Source organism: Equus caballus, chromosome 10 (genome assembly GCF_041296265.1).
Source record: "Equus caballus isolate H_3958 breed thoroughbred chromosome 10, TB-T2T, whole genome shotgun sequence".
Lineage (NCBI taxonomy): Eukaryota > Metazoa > Chordata > Mammalia > Perissodactyla > Equidae > Equus > Equus caballus.
The window spans coordinates 91,254,593-91,273,376 of record NC_091693.1 but is presented as its reverse complement, the minus strand read 5'-3'; the positions used below and the strand labels follow the sequence as shown (position 1 = coordinate 91,273,376).

Sequence of the window (18,784 nt, the reverse complement as noted above, 5' to 3'; positions counted from 1 at the left end):
GTGTGGAGAAACTCAGCTTCTCTATTTTATCATAATTCAGCACATACGTTTAAGCTGTAGTTTTTCCTCCTGGGGTCCCCAACTCTGTTTCCTGGGCTTTGTCCATAAACTCTTAAGAGTTAAATAATAGAAAACCAAATAAGAACCTAACATATTTTTTCTAATTGGATTAAAAACTATACATATCAAAGAAATTCCTAGACATTAAGGAGTTTTGAATTTTGTAGTTTTATTACTGGCAGGTGATGTAACACCGGCAGGCCTCATCTCCAGCAATGAGGCAACTTTAAGCCTAAACTTTCTGCATTATTATTTTTTTGAGTTCATAATAGTTTACATCAATGTGAGATTTCAGTTGTACATTATTTCTTGACTGTCACCACATAAGTGCTCCCTTTCACCCCCCCGTGCCCACCCCCACCCCACTCCCCCAGTAACTACTGAACTGTTTGCTTTGTCCATGTGTTTGTTTATACTCCAAATATGAGTGAACTCATCTGGTATTTGTCTTTCTCAGTCTGGCTTATTTCGCTTAGCATAATTCCCTCCAGGTCCATCCATGTTGTTGCAAATGGGATGATTTTGTCTTTTTTCTGGCTGAGTAGTATTCCATTGTATATATATGTACTGCATCTTCTTTATCCAGTCATGTCTTGGCTATTGTGAACAGTGCTGCAATGAACATAGGGGTGCATATGCTACTTTGGATTGTTGATTTCAAGTTGTTTGGGCAGATACCCAGTAGTGGGATAGCTGGGTCATATGGTATTTCTATTTTTAGTTGTTTGAGGAATCTCCATACTGTTTTCCATAGTGGCTGCACCAGTTTGCACTCCCACCAGCAGTGTATGAGGGTTCCCTTTTCTCCACATTTGTTATTTTTAGTCTTAGTGATTATAGCCATTTTAACAGGCATAAGGTGGTATCTTAGTGTAATTTTGATTTGCATTCCCCTGATGATTAGTGATGTTGAACATCTTTTCATGTATTCATTGCCCATCTGTATATCTTCTTTGGAAAAATGTCTGTTCATATCCTCTGCCCCTTTTTTGATCGGGCTGTTTGTTTTTTTGCTATTCAGTTGTGTGAGCTCCATATATATATTATGGAGATTAACCCCTTATTGGATATATGACTTACAAATATTTTCTCCCAATTGGTGGGTTGTCTTTTTGTTTTGATCCTAGTTTCTTTTGCCTTGCAGAAGCTCTTTAGTCTGATGAACTCCCACTTGTTTATTTTTTCTTTTGTTTCCCTTGTCTGAGAGGACACAGTACTGGAAAAGATGCTTTTAAGTTCGATGTCAAAGAGTATACTGCCTACATTACCTTCCAGGAGTTTTATGGTTTCAGGACTTATCTTCAAGTCTTTGATCCATTTTGAGTTTACTTTTGTGTATGGCAGGAGATACTGGCCTACTTTCATTCTTTTGCATGTGGCTGTCCAGTTTTCCCAACACCATTTATTGAAGAGACCGTCTTTTCTCCACTGTATGTTCTTAGCACCTTTGTCGAAGATTAGCTGTCTGGATACACATGGTTTTATTTCTGCGCTTTCAGTTCCATTCCATTGATCTGTGTGTCTGTTTTTGTACCAGTTCCATGCTGTTTTGATCACTATGGCTTTGTAGTACATTTTGAAGCAAGGGATTGTGATGCCTCCAGCTTTATTCTTTTTTCTCAGGATTGCTTTAGCAATTTGGGATCTTTGGTTGCCCCATATGAATTTTAGGATTCTTTGTTCTATTTCCATGAAGAATGTCATTGGGGTTCTGATTGGGATTGCACTGAATCTGTAGATTGCTTTGGGTAGTATGGACATTTTAACTATATTTATTCTTCCAATCCACATGCATGGAATACCTTTCCATTTCTTTTTTTTTCTTTTTTTTTTTTTTAAAGATTTTATTTTTCCTTTTTCTCCCCAAAGCCCCCCGGTACATAGTTGTATATTCTTCGTTGTGGGTCCTTCTAGTTGTGGCATGTGGGACGCTGCCTCAGCGTGGTTTGATGAGCAGTGCCATGTCCGCGCCCAGGATTCCAACCAACGAAACACTGGGCCGCCTGCAGCGGAGCACGCGAACTTAACCACTCAGCCACGGGGCCAGCCCCCCTTTCCATTTCTTTATGTCATTATCTATTTCTTTCAATAATGTCCTATAGTTTTCATTGTATAAGTCCTTCACCTCGTTAGTTAAATTTATTCCTAGGTACTTCATTCTTTTTGCTACGATTGTAAATGGAATTGTATTCTTCAGTTCTCTTTCTGTATTCTGTAAGTGCAACTGATTTTTGTAAGTTGATTTTGTACCCCGCAACTTTACTGTAGTTGTTAATTATTGCTAATAGTTTTCCAATGGGTTCTTTAGGGTTTTCTAGATCTAAGATCATGTCTTCTGCAAACAGTGAGAGTTTCACGTCTTCACTCCTTATTTGGATTCCTTTTATTCCTTTCTCCTGTCTAATTGCTCTGGCCAAAACCCCCAGTACTATGTTCAGTAAGAGTGATGATAGTGGGCATCCTTGTCTTCTTCCTGTTCTCAGAGGGATGGTGTTCAGTTTTTCCCCATTGAGTATGATGTTGGCTGTGGGTTTGTCATATATGGCCTTTATTATGTTGAGGTAGTTTACTTCTATGCCCATTTTATTGAGAGTTTTTATCATAAATGGCTGTTGGATCTTGTCAAATGCTTTCTCTGCATCTATTGAGATGATCATGTGGTTTTTATTCCTCAATTTGCTGATGTGGTGTATCACATTGATTGATTTGCAGATGTTGAACCATCCCTGCGTCCCTGGTATAAATCCCACTTGATCGTGATGTATGATCCTTTTGATGTATTACTGTATTTGGGTTGCCAATATTTTGTTGAGGATTTTTGCATCTATGTTCATCAGTGATATTGGCCTGTGGTTGTCCTTTTTGTGTTGTCTGTGTCAGGCTTGGGTATCAGAGTGATATTGGCCCCAGAGAATGTGTTAGGTAGTGTTCCATCTTCCCTAATTTTTTGGAATAGCTTGAGCAAGATAGGTATTAAATCCTCTCTGAAAGTTTGGTAGAATTCCCCAGGGAAGCCATCTGTTCCTGGGCTTTTATTCTTTGGGAAGCTTTTCATTACTGTTTCAATCTCTTTATTGTGATTGGTCTATTCAGATTATCTGTTTCTTCTTGATTCAGCTTTGAGAGGTTTTAAGAGTCTAAGAATTTATCCATTTCCTCTAGACTGTCCATTTTGTTGGCATATAGTTTTTCATAGTATTCTCTTATAATCCGTTGTATTTCTGTGTATCCATTGTTATTTCTCCCCTTTCATTTCTAATTTTATTTATCTGAGCTTTCTCTCTTTTATTCGTTGTAAGTCTGGATGGCAGTTTGTCAATTTTATTTATCTTCTCAAAGAACCAGCACTTTGTTTCATTGATCCTTTCTACTGCCTTTTTTTGTTTGTTTGTTTCAATAGCATTTATTTCTGCTCTGATTTTTATTATTTCTCTCCTTTTGCTGACTTTGGGCTTGCTTTCTTCTTTTTCTGATTCAATTAGGTGTTGTTTGAGATTTCTAATTTGGGATTTTTCTTGTTTGTTAAGGTAAGCCTGTATTGTGATGAATTTCTCTCTTAATATGGCTTTTGCTGCATCCCATATGAGTTGGTATGGTATGTTTTCATTTTCACTTGTCTCTAGATATTTTTTGGTTTCTCCTTTAATTTCTTCAATGATCCATTTCTTGTTCAATAGCATGTTGTTTAGTCTCCACATCTTTGTCCATTTCTCAGCTTTTTTCTTGTAATTAATTTCTAGCTTTATAGCATTGTGATTGGAAAAGATGGTTGTTATTATTTCAATCTTCTTAAATTCATTGAGACTTGCCTTGTTTCCCAACATATGGTCTAGCCTTGAGAATGTTCCAGGCGCACTTGAGAAGAATGTGTATTCTGCTGTTTTTGGATGGAGTGTTCTATATATGTCTATTAAGCCCAACTGGTCCAGCTTTTCATTTAATTCCACTGTTTCCTTTTGATTTTCTGTCTGGATGATTTATCCATTGATGTGAGTGGGGTCTTGAGGTCTCCTACTATTATTGTGCTATTATTAATATCTCCTTTTAGGTTTGTTAATAGTTGCTTTATGTACTTTGGTGCTCCTGGTTGGGTGCATAGATATTTATGTGTTATTTCTTCTTGATGGGATGTCCTTTTGATCATTATATACTGCCTCTCTTTAGCTGTCTTATCTTGAAGTCTACTTTATCTGATATAAGTATTGTGACACCTGCTTTCTTGTTTGCCATGAGCTTGGAGTATCATCTTCCATGCCTTCACTCTGAGCCTGTGTTTGTCATTGGAGCTGAGATGTGTTTCCTGGAGACAGCACATTGTTGGATCTTGTTCTTTAATCCATCTCGCCACTCCGTGTCTTTTTATTGGAGAATTCAATCCATTTATGTTTAGGGTGATTATCGATATATGAGGGCTTAATGCTACTATTTTATCACTCGTTTTCCGGTTCTCCTGCATTTCCTTTGTTTCTCGTCCTGTGTATTTTGGTCTACCAGTCGAGTTATGTAGTTTTTTATGTTGTGTTTCTTTGTTTTCTCCTTAGTTATTATTTGTGTCTCTGTTTTGCTTTTTTGTTTAGTGGTTACCATGAGGTTTGTATTCAAAATCTCGTGGATAAGATAGTCCCTTTTCTGATGGCCTCTTATTTCCTTAAACTAAACCAATTCAGTCCCTTTCCTCTTCTCCTCCTAAGTTGTTTTTCTCACATCTTATTCCCTCTTGTGTTGTGAGTTTGTGGTTAAAATGACAAGATTATCTTTGTTTTTGGTGTTTTCCTTCCCTTTGTCTTTAATGCTATACTTGAGTATTTGCTATCCTGCTCTGATTCTGTCTCCCTATTTATCTCCTTACTCTGTGTTTTGTGATCCTTTTCTCCCCCCCCCCCCCCCCCCGTTTTTTTTTTTAAGGCATGAGGGCCTTCTTGAGGATTTCTTATAGGGAGGGTCTCATGGCTACGAACTCCCTTAGCTTACGTTTGTCTGGGAAAGTTTTTATTTCTCCCTCATAGCTGAAGGATATTTTCCCTGGATAGAGTATTCTTGGCTGAAAGTTTCTGTCCTCCAAAGATTTCAATATGTTATTCCAGTCTCTCCTACCCTGTAAGGCTTCTGCAGAGAAATCCACTGAAAGCCTGATAGGGGTTCCTTTGTAGGTTATTTTCTTCTGCCTTGCTGCCCTTAGATCTGATAGCTTCTTCCACATGGATTTCCATCTCCTCCCCTAGCTGTGGGAAGTTCTCTACTATTATTTCTTTGAACAAGCTTTCTGCTGCATTCTCCTTCTTAAATACCTATAATTCTTATGTTACATTTCCTAATTGAGTCAGCTATTCCTCAGAGACGTTCTTCATTTCTTTTTAGTCTTAGTTCTCTCTCCTTCTCTGTTTGGAGCATTTCAACATGTCTATCTTCGATTATGCTGATTCACTCCTCTATGATGTCCGCTTGAGCAGTCAAAGAATCCATATTTTGTTTTATTTCTTCCCTTGTGTCTTTCATCTCTAATATTTCTGATTGATTCTTCTTTATAGTTTCAATCTCTTTTGTGAAGTAGCTCCTGAACTCAAACTGTTTATCTGCATTCTCCTTTACCTCACTGAGTTTGTTGATGATAGCTTCTTTGAATTCTTTGTCATTTACATTACACATTTCTGCATCCTCAGGGCTGATTTCTAGGTGCTTGTCATTTTCTCTCTGGTCTGGAGATCTAGTATAATGTTTGATATTGTTAACGGGAGTGCTCTGTCTTTTTGCATCCTGGTGTTACTTGGTCACAGTTACCACCTGTTGCCACTGGGTAGGGGTTAAGAGCAGCATATTCTGAGCCCTCTGCCTTCCACTGGGACTACAGATGCTGGAGCTGCACTGGGTGGGTGTGGGGAGGGGCGCTTTCTCCTGAGTGATCGTGGGGATTTCTCGCTCTGCTCTCACTATCTGCTCTCCTGGGGTGTTGGCTGGATGAGGTCACCCCCCACGAAAGCTCTTGCCCCAGTAGGGAGCTTCCTTCCAGGCTGCACGGGACCTCGAGGAGCCTTGGTGCTCCTGCGAATGGATGTCCCCTTCCCTGTTCCTTCCCTTTTGGAGGCCATGCACAGTCCTGGATCACACTCTTTGGGGAGGGAGCAAAGTTTTCTCTTACCCAGTTCCACCTCCTCCAAGGGGGGGCTCCAGCCTCTGCACCCTCTGTCATGTGGCTCTGTGGGTCTCTCAGACATTTTCTGTGTTGTGTTTGGATGTCCTCTGTTGGCCCCTCTGCATTATTTTATTAAAGTGATTTGAGGGACTGGTCCCGTGGCCAAATGGTTAAGATCACGCGCTCCGCTACAGGCGGCCCAGTGTTTCGTTGGTTGGAATCCTGGGCGCAGACATAGCACCACACATCGAGCCACACTGAGGCGATGTCCCACATGCCACAACTAGAAGGACCCACAATGAAGAATGTACAACTATGTACCGGGGGGCTTTGGGGAGAAAAAGGAAAAAATAAAATCTTAAAAAAAATAAATAAATAAAGTGATTTGATGTTTTGGTGAACAACAGATTGGAAAAACTTAATTCAGTGTAGATTTTATTTGAATGACAGTGTTTGAGAGGAAATGCTCCAAGTAACCCTTCCTTCAGATGTCAGAGACTCCAGAAATGGTTCTCACCAATAGTAGGTCTTTCAAATGTAAAATTCACACTTTAAAGGAGGAAGGACCTACAGTTTTGTCTTCAAGTTCTCTTTCTCCAAAGAGGGGCATTTCTGGGGTCTGTATGTCCATGGTTAGGGGTGACAGCTTCACCTTTATGTATAAAGGTGGATGGAAGAACCCCAATAAGGTTCCCAGGGAGTCAAGAATGCCCCAGATGCTGTAAGGACTTTGGAAGAATCTGGAATGTGTGTAATGTGGTTATATGTTGATCACTCCTGTTAGTGCCACTGAGTTTACTGACAGGCACAGTCAAAAGTTAGCATGAGGGAAGCCATCTTTCAGAAAGAAGCCACACTGGAACTATGTATGACCCTGACTCACCAGACACCCCCTGTATAAACGCTTTAGCTTGCATGTAGCCTAAATAATTAAGTGCCTGTCTCCAGGGGATGTGCATGCTCTATTAGTTTTATGGCGCCAGCTTACGCATAAACCACCCTGCTGGCATAAGGCGATAACTTTGTTCTTTAAGTCTCCTCAGGAATGTAACAACCTCTAGGAAGAAAACCCTATGCTGGTATCCATGACTTGTGACAGAAAAAGAGATGATGTGGCATCTAGAGGTCTGCCACACCAGATGGTCGGCATTCCAACAACCCCTTTTCTAGCCCATTTGCCCTATACAACTGCCTCAAGATTTTTCAGTTATAAGACGGTTCTTCTGACGTTAGTCCCCCATCTTCCACCTTGCTGGCAAGCTCTAATAAAAACCCTTTCTCTCCTACCGCCTTGCCTCTTGACTGTTGGCTGGTCTTGCAACAAGTAGAAGACCCCTTGTCGGCAATAACATCCCTTTGGTGCACCGAAGAGGAATGGGTGTGACCAGAGGCCTGGGTCCACTGGTCAAAGGCTTTCACCGGCTGAAGGATGGGCAGAGGCCACATCCACCGTCTGGGAGAATAAGCTCCAAGAGTCTCAAAGAGATAGTGGCTGCCATAATAAAGTGAAAGGACTCTGAAAGGCAGAAAGGGAGTCTGGATTAAGACCTGCCTTGGTGTCCCTGATCCCTCCTGTGCATTCTGTGGACAGGCACCAATTACACCGCCTCATCTATTTATGTGTGGGCCTCATCCACCTCAAAGGCAGGTACTGTGTCTTTATTTTCCATCTATTCCCAGGGTCTAGGACAGTGCCTAGCACATGGTTAGTTCCTATAAATACTTAGGGAACTGAATTGGGAAGATGGGGATTTGACCTTTGCCTGAGAAGTCTTTTGTGATGGTTAGTTTTATATGACAGCTTGACTGGGCCATGGAGTACCCAGACATTTGGTCAAACATTATTCTGGATGTGTCTGTTAGGGTGTTTTTGGATGAGAGTAACATTTAAATCAGTAGACTGAGTAAAGTAGATTGTCCTCCCAAGATGGATGGGCCTCATCCAATCAGTCGAAGTCTTGAATAGAACAAAAAGGCTGACCCTCCTGTGAATAAGAGTTCTTCCTGCCTGACAGCCTTCAAACGGGGACACTGGCTTTTTCCTGCCTTTGAACCTGGACTGAAACATCAGGTCTCCTGGGTCTCAGGCTTGCTTCCTCACACTGCAGATCTGAGGACGTGTCCGCTTCCAGACTTGCATAAGCCAATTCCCTATAAAAAATCTCTTTCTCTCTCTCTACATCCTATTGGTTTTGTTTCTCTAGAGAACCCTGGCGAACACATAGGCCACGAGTTCCCTGAAAGACAGACTGGGGGTGGAGCACAGGGAAGCAGGGCCCTGAGCCTAAAGGGCTTAGATGTCCCTGGAAGCGTGTTTATTAAGACTCCCCTGAGGGAGGATGCTGTGGTTGGGAAGGATAAGCCGCTTGGGGAATGGGGTTCGACGAAGGGACACGCTCTGGGGACAACAGAGGGGCGGCTCTGCACAGCCGCAGGCCTTTCGCTCTGCTGGGCGGGCTGGGGTTCGGGGCAGCTTGCGGGGACGCTTCCCCCACTGGTGCTCCTTTCCCCGGCCCTGGGCTCTGCTCCCTCTACAGAAGTGAGGACAAAGCTCCCAGGCAGCAGGCGAACAGGGAGCGACTTCTCAGGCCTGCACCCAACAACAGTCTCCATGGCCAGCTTGTGTTGGGGGTGGAATGCCAAGCCTTCCATCATCAAAGATAGGTGATTTTTCTATGGGCACAAAACAACATTTTCATAGAAATCAGCTCTCTGAATGACGATGCAATGTGCAATGTTTCCTGAATCCTATTTCACTAAGCAAGAATGTAGGGACTTTGAACATGGCACTGGCAAAATTATTCTGTTTTGCGTGGACAACTAACTTCATACCCACTTTTTTTTTTTTTAATGAATTTGAATCTCAACTAAGAAAAAAAGAACCATTCTTAATTTCACAAAAACACGTGTCCCGGGCTGCAAATGAAAAAAATAAGTTCTCTTTGGGTTAATTCAGGACTCAGCTGCATAAGTGGCAAATGTGTGTTTCTCCCCGTAGCCAAGGGCGCTGCCTGGTCCACACAGGCCGCTTTGCTTTTAAGTGGCTTTCAGTGAAACTACAAAACACTCTTTTTATAGTAACCCATGACAATGACGTTCTCATGAGGCACGACAAGCTGAAACCTTTCCAAGCAGAATCACCGTTGCTGTCCGTGAATCTCCTAAGCGCGCGTCTAACTGCGGGGAGGCGACAGCCTTACCTTCGCGGATGGACCGGAGGCCGCCTCGGGGCCACGTTCTGTCAGGACAACATTTCCTTCCAAATCTTTGCTCTTTTTACTACATTTCTTCAGCAGAAAATATGACAAAAACTCCAGAGGTTTGTCCTGAAAAATCCACCCCCCCAAAAAAGAATTCGTATGTAAAACATTCGTCCGAAATACAGGCCATCAAAAGCGCAGCAGCAAAGACACACACTCGCGGGCGGAGTTGTCCGCTCCCTCCGCACCGAGAGCCGAAAGCGGGGTGCTTTCTGCTCAGTCCGAGGCAGTACGCCCTTCTAGTTAACCTCGCCACGGCCCGGCCCAGGCGGCCTCGCGGGCCCGGAGCAGCCTCGTCTGCGGAGAGGCGCGGGTCCCCCGGGCCGCGGGTGCGCGCCCGCAATTCCGTCCCCCGGGTGATCCTACAGTAACCAGGCGGCAGCGAGTACGCGGAGCCCGCCCCACCACGTGCAGTGATTCTTCGGCGTCTGGGAACAGCGAGGCTCTGCCGAGGCCGCAGGTCGCCCCTCTGAACACCCCGCCCGTTTTCCCAGCGGCTCGCGGGGCCTCCCCCCGGCTGCGAGGGCGGCGGGAGCTCGAGGGGCCAGGCCGGAGGGGGCGCGGTCGCCGGGGAAGGCGGGTGGGCTCCGCGCAGACACGGCGCACGAGGAGGCGCGCAGAGACGCCGCGACGTCCGCCCTCGAGCGCACCGCTCCGGCGGAGGGCAGGGCTCGGCGTCCTCCGCCGGAAAACGACGGGCCTGTGCAGTGTCGGGATTGGGCATCAGCCCCTCTGTGCCCGCCCCCCCACCCCCGCGGCCTGCTGCCCTCTCGGGCCTGCGCTGCGCACGGCCCCTCCCGCCGCTCCCGACCCTGGACGGACTCTTCGGGGGCGCGTCCACACCCGTCCCTGATGAAGGTGCTCCTTCAGGGCCGTGCCTGTCCCCGGCCCGGGGAGCGATCTGCGCATCTCCGGTCCTCCCTGCTGCTTCCTCTCTCACCCAGCCTCCTTTGCCCCGCATCTTTTTGTATCTGGTTTCACACTGTCTTAGTTTTTCTGTGGTACAATTGATTGTTTTAACTGTTGAATCATGTTTATGTAAATATAAAGCTACTAACGTGTTTTTATAAGAAGTCACTTCTGACTGAAATTAATCACAAGACAGAAAATACCGCAGAATGTCATCAACTCTAAATAAGCCAGAGGGTGGTCCTATGTGTCTGCTTTGTGTGCCTAATCCACCTTGGGCCCAGAATCTCAGCGGCTATCTTTATAAACTGATGTAGTTTCTCTGAGGAATTGTGCTCCTAAAGGGATAAACTAGTAAAAAGAACAATAAGTAGGAACTAAAAATGTATTTAAGAGTTGGGGCTTTTGTATAACTTTTATTCAAAGAAACACTTACAGAGTTTTCTTTTGAAAGTTCTGTCAATCCTTCTGCCAGAGCTTGTGCAATTCCTTGGTTATTCAGAATGTTAGCCATATTCATGGTGTCAAATACAAATTGCCCTGTAAATATAAGGCCATGTGCCCAGTAATTAATTTATGTAAGAGACCTGATCAAGAAGAAAAACCAGTCCTCGCAGTTGCTTGTTAGTGGATAAAAATGTAAGAATAAGAATAAAAATCCTATTATGCCATGAGGATCATCTACCACGATAAAATGTAAGATGAGCAAAAGCCACTGAATGGGCAGCATAGTGCAAGCACCACCCCGGCAAAGCTGATATCGACCGAAATCTATAAACTGGACAACAAGCAAGAACACTCAAAAGTGAACCTTATAAACTGAAAGTTGAGATTCTCAATTCTACCAAAAGTTGCTCCACACGTATTCCTCTTTATCTCTGTGCTCAAATGCACAGATATTTTAAGTCCATAGGAAATAACATACAAACACACACAGACGTCTTTTACATTTTTGAAATTTTGAACAACTTGCTTTTATGTGAAAACAATTTTCTTCCATTTGACTTATTGCTTACATATATCATCAAAAAAATACTTCTATCTTTAAAAGTTAATCTTTCCACCTTTCTCTCTAGTCCTTAATATCTGAAAGAACAGAAAAATAAGTCCTCCCTGTTTATATAGCCTCATAACCAACTTTAAATATCGGCTGACAACCATACTAAATACGGAAAAATTAAAACCAAGAAAACAAATCCCCATTTTGGAGGCATTTATGTAAATAATGTATGATGTATGTTGACGGATGAAGTATCTGCATGCATACTTGTATGCTACACTCCTGTGTAGACAGCAACCATGTGACAGATGTCAAACAGGAGCAGGGCAGGGGGAGGGAAGAAAGAAGTAAGGCATAGCTGTACGATGAATTGACATGGTGTTTCAGTCAGATGGGAAGAGTTAGGGAAAAAACTGCATAGGTAGTTAAAGACAGGAAGAAAACATATTTAACTAGATATTTTTAAAACACTTCATTTTAAAGAATTGACTGATTTAGATAAAGATCCAAAGTTGAGCAAGGAAATTGTTTCCAAAAGACTTTTTGTGATAAAGCATGATATAAATGAGAAAATAAATTCAGTGATTTCCATAGGCTCAGTGGAGGACCACGGAACCCATAACCAAATTATGTATTTTGGATAGAAAATAAATAGAACTTAATTATAGAGCAATTTAAGTAATGAGTGCTGTAGTCTAAGAGATGCTTAACTGGGATGTTGGTGCTTAACTTTCAGAGCAAATTGTAGTGGGAAAGGACAGAGCTCTCTGGCTTAATAAGCCTCAAGTTTTGTAGGTAAATAACCACTGACATGGGATTAATGAGATGGTAAAACATGAAATCAGGAACTAGCTTCAGCGTTTTGAAGATGAACATATTTGTTCTTCGTGGATATTCATTATATTTGAAAGGAGATATGAAGAACAAAGGGAATAAAGTTTTACTGAAGATTTTTTTTGCAATGAAACTTTCAGTAAGGCTATTTTGGAATTTTGAAAACTGCTTTTAAGTGCACTTCTTTTTTTTTTTTTTCCCAGAAGATTAGCCCCAAGCTAACATCTGCTGCCAATCTTCCTCTTTTTGCTGAGGAAGACTGGGCCTGAGCTAACTTTTTTTTTTTTAAAGATTGGCACCTCAGTTAACATCTGTGGCCAATCTTATTTTTTATTTTTCTTCTCCCCAAAGCCCCCCAGTACATAGTTGTGGATTCTAGTTGTGAGTGCCTCTGGTTGTGCTGTGTGGGATGCTGCCTCAGCATGGCCTGATGAGCAGTGCTATGTCTGCATCCAGGATCTAAACCAGGGAAACCCTGGGTCACAGAAGCGGAGTGCATGAACTTAACCACCCAGCCATGGGGCTGGGCCTTGAGCTAATATCCGTGCCCATCTTCCTCTACTTTATATGTAGGACACCTACCACAGCATGGCTTGCCAAGCGGTGCCATGTCTGCACCTGGGATCCGAACTGGTGAACCCCAGGCCACCACAGCAGAACGAGCAAACTTAACTGCTGTGCCACCGGGCTGGCCCCTTACTGAAGATGTTTAAGAGTCGACTTTCCTTGGGCCATTCCCACATGCATATTCACTCTGGATATGCAACAAACTTCATAAGTTACCCACAGCAGAAGTAGCAAGAGTTCTTACCTATCATCCTGCCGCTGATGTTTTTCTGCAACTCCTTGAAGAGAGGACTCAACTGTTTCCTTGCTGATTTCAAGGTGTCTTCCAGGAAGTCCGTGAGGCTGGACCACACCTGCAGCTTTGATTCACTGAAGTAGATGGAAGGGGGCGCTCTTTCCCATGGTCGTCCCAGCCAGTCACTAAGAACTGAATTGTTTTCTTCTTTTATTATTGCAGATTTTAGCACAGATGAAAGAATTCTACTTCTTGTTAACAGTACAAAAAAACTTAGCTGTACTTATAGTAGGCTTATTATCTTTTCTCATTAGAAGACTAAGATAAACACATAGTCTACTTTCAAAGGTAAAATTGGAAACTCAAAAAGGATGCAATGAATAATTTCAAATGTCTATCTACTCTTTGATAGACAAGGTTGACGTTTTATGTTTTAAATCGAAAGTTAAATAGCTGCTGAATCTGTGCATCGGGAAGCAAAGTGGGCATCTAAGAATACGTGTTTCATGCTTACGTCCACAAGCCTCTCTCTACAAAAATCTCCACATGACAGTAGTGGGCGATTAAATTTCTCTCCTTGAAAATCAATTACTGATACAGTGCCACATTAAATTTGATTTTCTGTCCTGAACAGATAGACAGACTTGTTTGATTTCCCTCCCCCATTTTTATTGATCAATATGAAAATCTTTATAACGTGTTCTGCTAGCAGGGGAAGAAGAAGAGAGGGAAAAGGAACAGGAGGATGAGGAGAGAGAGCTGGAGAAAAAGAAGAAAGCCTGTCCCGTAAACAGCAGCGTCTGTGCCCTGCTGTGCTCTGCTCAGCCGGTTCTTCTCTCCACAGGCCAAATGTGCTACCATTGGGTGCTGTTGCTGCATCAACTAAAATTAACAAGTGACTTCTGTTACCAAACTCTTAGGTCACACTGCTTTTCGTGGTATCGACATGGATCTTTTTTCCCTTACAAGTTTCCCAAGCATGCCGGCTTTCCCAGTCTTCAAAGGCCCCTGGCACTTGCTATTCATTCCAAGCCCTTGACAGGTGGTGAGGGAGTTTTAAAGGGGAAACGATTACACTATTGTAGCAAAGCAATTTGGTTCTCTTGCCAGTCAGCCGGTGTTACACTGTGATCCAATATTTGCAGCCTTAGGATCTAAATGAGACTTTGCTTTCAGGGGTATTTTATCTTTGTTTCTTCTCTCAGATAATGCTACTGAAGTGGGGCCTGAGCAGGGTCTGCACCATCTTTTTATAGCTGCAATTCATTTCTTCAAATGAAACCATTTGGTTATATTTTACTAAGAAAAATTATTCTTTGTGCTTCTTATTTTTCTAGATTGGCAACTATAAATCTTTGTTAAAGATGATGTTTTCAACAGAGTTTTTGCAAATGATGATTTGAAGCAAATATTTACAATAACTAATCCCGTCCTAAGCAAATGACTGAGTGAAAAGAGATGACAGTTTGGGAAGTGATAGCGTTTCTTCAGAGAAGAAGTGGAAGACAGTAAATGACATTGGCCAGAACCAGTCTGATTAGCTGTGCTGTGTCTTTTGGCGAACCAGGAGTTGGTGGATGCTACTGGGCTGGTGTTCAGCCCCCACATGCACTTACTGTGTTGGTAAGAGCCAGTAGCAATCCCAGTGGGGGCGGTAAACAACGTGCCGGTCAGCTGAGACAGCTGTGAGAGAACTTCCATTCCTGCCTCTGCAGTCAAAACACTTTCATTAGTTTACTCACAGGTTTTGCCACGGAACAGTGAAGTGCTACTCAGGAGCACTCACTGCTATTCAGGCCAAGAAAGGCCACGGCCAGTTATCATCTTCAGTTCAAACCCCTCACGGAGCAGTCCACCAGACTTTACAGTCCAAACACTGACTTCCAAGGACTGAACAACAGGCGGAGGGGGAAGGTGCGGAGTTTGACCTGGTGCTTATCTTCCAACTTGGAATACTCGGGCCAAAGACAGAGAAAAGTACACATATGTTTTCTAAAATGGTCTGCCTCTACGGGAAAGTCCCCTTGTAAGAGGATAGATTTTAAACTGTTAAACACAGGATGGAATACAATGGTCAAAATTTGGTATTAATTTCATCCCTTCTTCAGCGATCCAGCATAGAGACTGAATCATTGAATTCAGCATATAGAGTGAATTACTTCGAATGAAACTAATACACTGGGTAATATATTTTAGTTCTTTGTGGTCCAAGAATAAATAATTACTCCAAACTGCTTCAGTTGCTGGAACCAGATGGCAGCAGCTGAAAGGCAGGGATGTCTCTCTCTCACTGGTGTCTAACGTTTTCATTGACAAATAGATCAATGAAACCAAATAGAGTCCAAAAATGTACCCATACATACATAGTCAATTGATTTCAACAAAGACAGAAATGAAATCCACTGGGAAAAGGATAGTCTTTATAAGGAATGGTGCTGGAACAAATTAGATATGCATATATTAAAAGAAAAAAAATCTTAATCCATACCTCCCATTCTATTAAAAAAAAACAAATCAAGTGCATCACAAACCTAAATGTCAAACATAAGTCTACAAATAATTTAGAAGAAAACATAGGAGAACATTTTTGTGACCTTTGGTTAGGTAAAGAATTTTTAGATATGACACCAAAAACATGATTTATAAAAGAAAAAATTGACCCATTTGACTTTATCAAAATTAAGAATTTCTTGTCTTCAAAAGGAACTGTTCAGAGAAGGAAAAGATGTCATAGGCTAGGAGAAAATATTTTCAAGTCACTTTTCCAAAATACATAAAGGTCTCTCAATAAGAAAACAAATAATCTAATTTTTAAATGAGCAAAAGATTTGAACAGACACTTCACCAAGGACAACAAATGAATGGCAAATAAGCACATGAAAAGATGCCCAGCCTCATGAGTCATCAGGGAAATGCAAATTAAAACCACAATGAGTTACCAGTACACAACCATTTGAATGGATAAAATTAAGAAGACTGACCATATTGGTGTTGGAGTGTTGGGCAACTGGGTTCTCATATATTCCTAGAGAAAATGTAAAATGGTACAACCACTTTGGAAAAATTTAGCTGGTTTTTAAAAAGTTAAACGTACACCTATTATATGACCCAGCCATTCCATCCCTAGGTATTTACCCAAGAGAAATATGTTGATGGCAGCTGGATTTGTAAAAACTAGAAACTGGAAAGAATTCAAATATCTATCAACAAGCGAATGGATAAACAAATTGTGGTATATCTGTACAATGCAATAATTCTCAGTAATAAAATGCAATGAGCCATTGATACAAGCATCAAATGGATGAATCTACAATAATCATTCTGAGTGAAGTAAGCCTGACAGAAGGAATTATACCGTATGATTCCACTTATAGGAAATTCTATAAAATGCAAACTAATATACCATGAAAGAAAACAGATCAGTGGTTGCCTCCTGCTGGGGGTGAGGAAGCAGGAGAGAGAAATCACAAAATAGCATGAGGAGACTTTTGGGGGTGATGAGTATGTCCGTTGTCTTGATAGTTTTATGGTTTCACAGAGTATATATACACATGTCAAAATTTATGAAATTTCACATTTTTAATAGGTACAGTTTATTGTACGTTGATTACACCTTGATAAAACTCTTTGAAGTCTTTTAAATAATGCGAAAAAATATGGGTATTAGGTTTTTGGCTTATGCAGTAACTGTGTGTATGACGATATCTTAACTGAGGAATCCTGGAGAAGGGATAGGTTTGGCACTGGGCCGGCAATCAAGAGTTTGTTTTAGATGTGTTAACTTTGAGATGCCTACTAGACATGCAAACTAAACATCCACATGAAGATGTCAAAGAGGAGCTAGATGTGAGTCTGCAGCTCTGAGACTCAGAGCTGAAAGACATGAATTTGGGAGTCTTCAGAAGATGGATTGAATTTAGAGTCATAGGAATAGATAAGACTGCCTATGAGAAGAGTGTAGTCATGGAAAAGGAGAGAGCCAGGATCAGGCCCTGGGTGCATTTTAGGGTCTTGCTAAGGAGGAGGAGTAGCAAAGGAGACTGAGACGAAGAGGCCACTGGGGAGGGAGCAAAACAAGGAGCGTGTGGTATCAAGGAAACCAAGAGAAGAACCCCATTTGATATTTATGCCATTAAAATAAAAGTTAGATCAATATGAACAGTTGTATTACTTTTTCCAACGGTCTTCGGCTGCTTTCATGCAGGCTTATGCAGATGATTGTTTTAACCAGCATTGGGGTTTAGCCAAGTGAGTTGGGATTTAGCGAAGAGAAAGACAAAGAAGTTCAGACTCTTTGCAAAAGAGTAATGATAATGATGGACTGTTAAATCCAAGTTTAACGAGGAAGGAATCAAGGATGAAGGTGACAGTGAAAAAGCAGGAGTGTGTGGGCTGGAGGCTCAGGAAAGGATTCTGGAGTGGGAGCACTTGAGCACGAGCATGACTTGGAAGTAGTACTCAGAGAGAAAAATGCTTGAGACCAAGAGTTCAGAGGTGATGCAGCTACTGGGGAGGCAAGCTGGGGAGTGGTGCCTGAGGTGGTTCTGGCTGAGAAGTTGGGGTCTGCTGGCTGGACCAGGGTCATCACGGGTCAACCAGGTGGAAATTGCGTTTGGATAATAATAAACAGTTTGAGAAAATTTAATTTCACATTCCCTCTCCCCTGTTCTGCTTAGTAAAAAAAAAGTGAATGCAGAGCTTTTATTTAACAGATGTTAAAAAGTGAATTTGACTTAGTGCTTCTGAAGTTTCCCTTCAAGTACTGAAATCAACTTTGAGTCACAGTGGCTGACACTAGACAGGTAGGTACTCAAAATTGCATCAGCAAGCACGCTCACCTTTACAAAGCACGCCACTCTTTTTAACATTCTCATATTCCTTCAGTATTTATATTATTATTTATTTTTATTAAGTATTTATGTTATTTTGATATTCACAAGTCTTCTAAGGTAAGGTACTATTATTCTAACTTTCGTGAGAGGAAAGGGAGGTCCACAAACTTGCCTGAGGCCACCGCTGACGTGGCACCAGTGGGATTCAAGCCCAAGGCCCTGGCCTCGGGGTTCCTGCTCCCGCACTCCAGGTTCAGAACAGCAGGGAGAGTCTTCTCAGATTGACTGACTGTGGCTTCTGGGCTGCTCAGGCACTTTCCTCTGTATGTGGACGCTAATTTTACTGTGTTTTCCAGAAAGAAACAGAAACAACATTCCTGGCTGGCTCTTGCCACTAGTGACTTTGTTTCTGCAGAGACAGCTTACTCTGACCACTAACCCCAACCCTTTTCCCCCTGAATACTTGAGTATATGAGAGATAAAGAGGAAAAAGAAATAAAGAGTAAATGTGACTGAATCATTTAAACTGAGGGCATTTCACACATTCACAAACTATCACCATAAAGTAGGCATGATCACTACCTTTCAAAACTGACCTGAGGCTCCGAGTGGTACGAACAGGTCCACGTGACCCCCTTCTTCCTCAGGGGCCACATAGCTTCCTAATCTCTCCCAGAAGTCTCTCGCCTCAGGCCTCAATAAATTTTTAATACCAATTTTATAGCCTGAGGGAAAAACCAAAATGTCATATCAGTTTGTAATACTATCCTGAACGGAAACTCTCAGCAGTTTGTCAAAGCGCAACCGTGATTCAAGAGGCGGAGACCTGCGCGTACGACCAAGCTCTGCAGGCAGCTCTGCCTCCGCGCTGCCCCGAGATGCCACACGCGGCACCGGGACTCTGACCACCAGTCCTGGTCACGTTCTGGTTCACTGACACGGTGCCTCAGGCTGGGG

The 18,784-nt window shown here is 42.4% G+C and overlaps 1 protein-coding gene across 38 annotated transcripts in view; it reads right to left on the bottom strand.

Moving 5' to 3' along the window:
• ECT2L (epithelial cell transforming 2 like) overlaps positions 1-18,784 on the bottom strand; it is a 75,614-nt gene that overhangs the window by 17,568 nt on the left and 39,262 nt on the right. For 17 of the 38 annotated variants that reach the window (XR_011422664.1, XR_011422660.1, XR_011422658.1 and 14 more), the window contains 6 exons: positions 18,424-18,552; positions 18,000-18,170; positions 14,612-14,704; positions 13,005-13,187; positions 10,796-10,899; positions 9,391-9,516 (listed from right to left, as the gene is read on the bottom strand). Coding sequence is in view for 29 of the 38 variants with exons in the window: in XM_023651222.2 (XP_023506990.2) it covers positions 9,391-9,516; positions 10,796-10,899; positions 13,005-13,187; positions 14,612-14,704; positions 18,000-18,170; positions 18,424-18,552 (806 nt within the window). In the remaining 9 variants the exon portion in view is untranslated. The remainder of the gene's footprint in view (positions 1-9,390; positions 9,517-10,795; positions 10,900-13,004; positions 13,188-14,611; positions 14,705-17,999; positions 18,171-18,423; positions 18,553-18,784) is intronic. The other 21 variants (XR_011422663.1, XR_011422666.1, XR_011422662.1 and 18 more) reach the window with 5 other exon arrangements.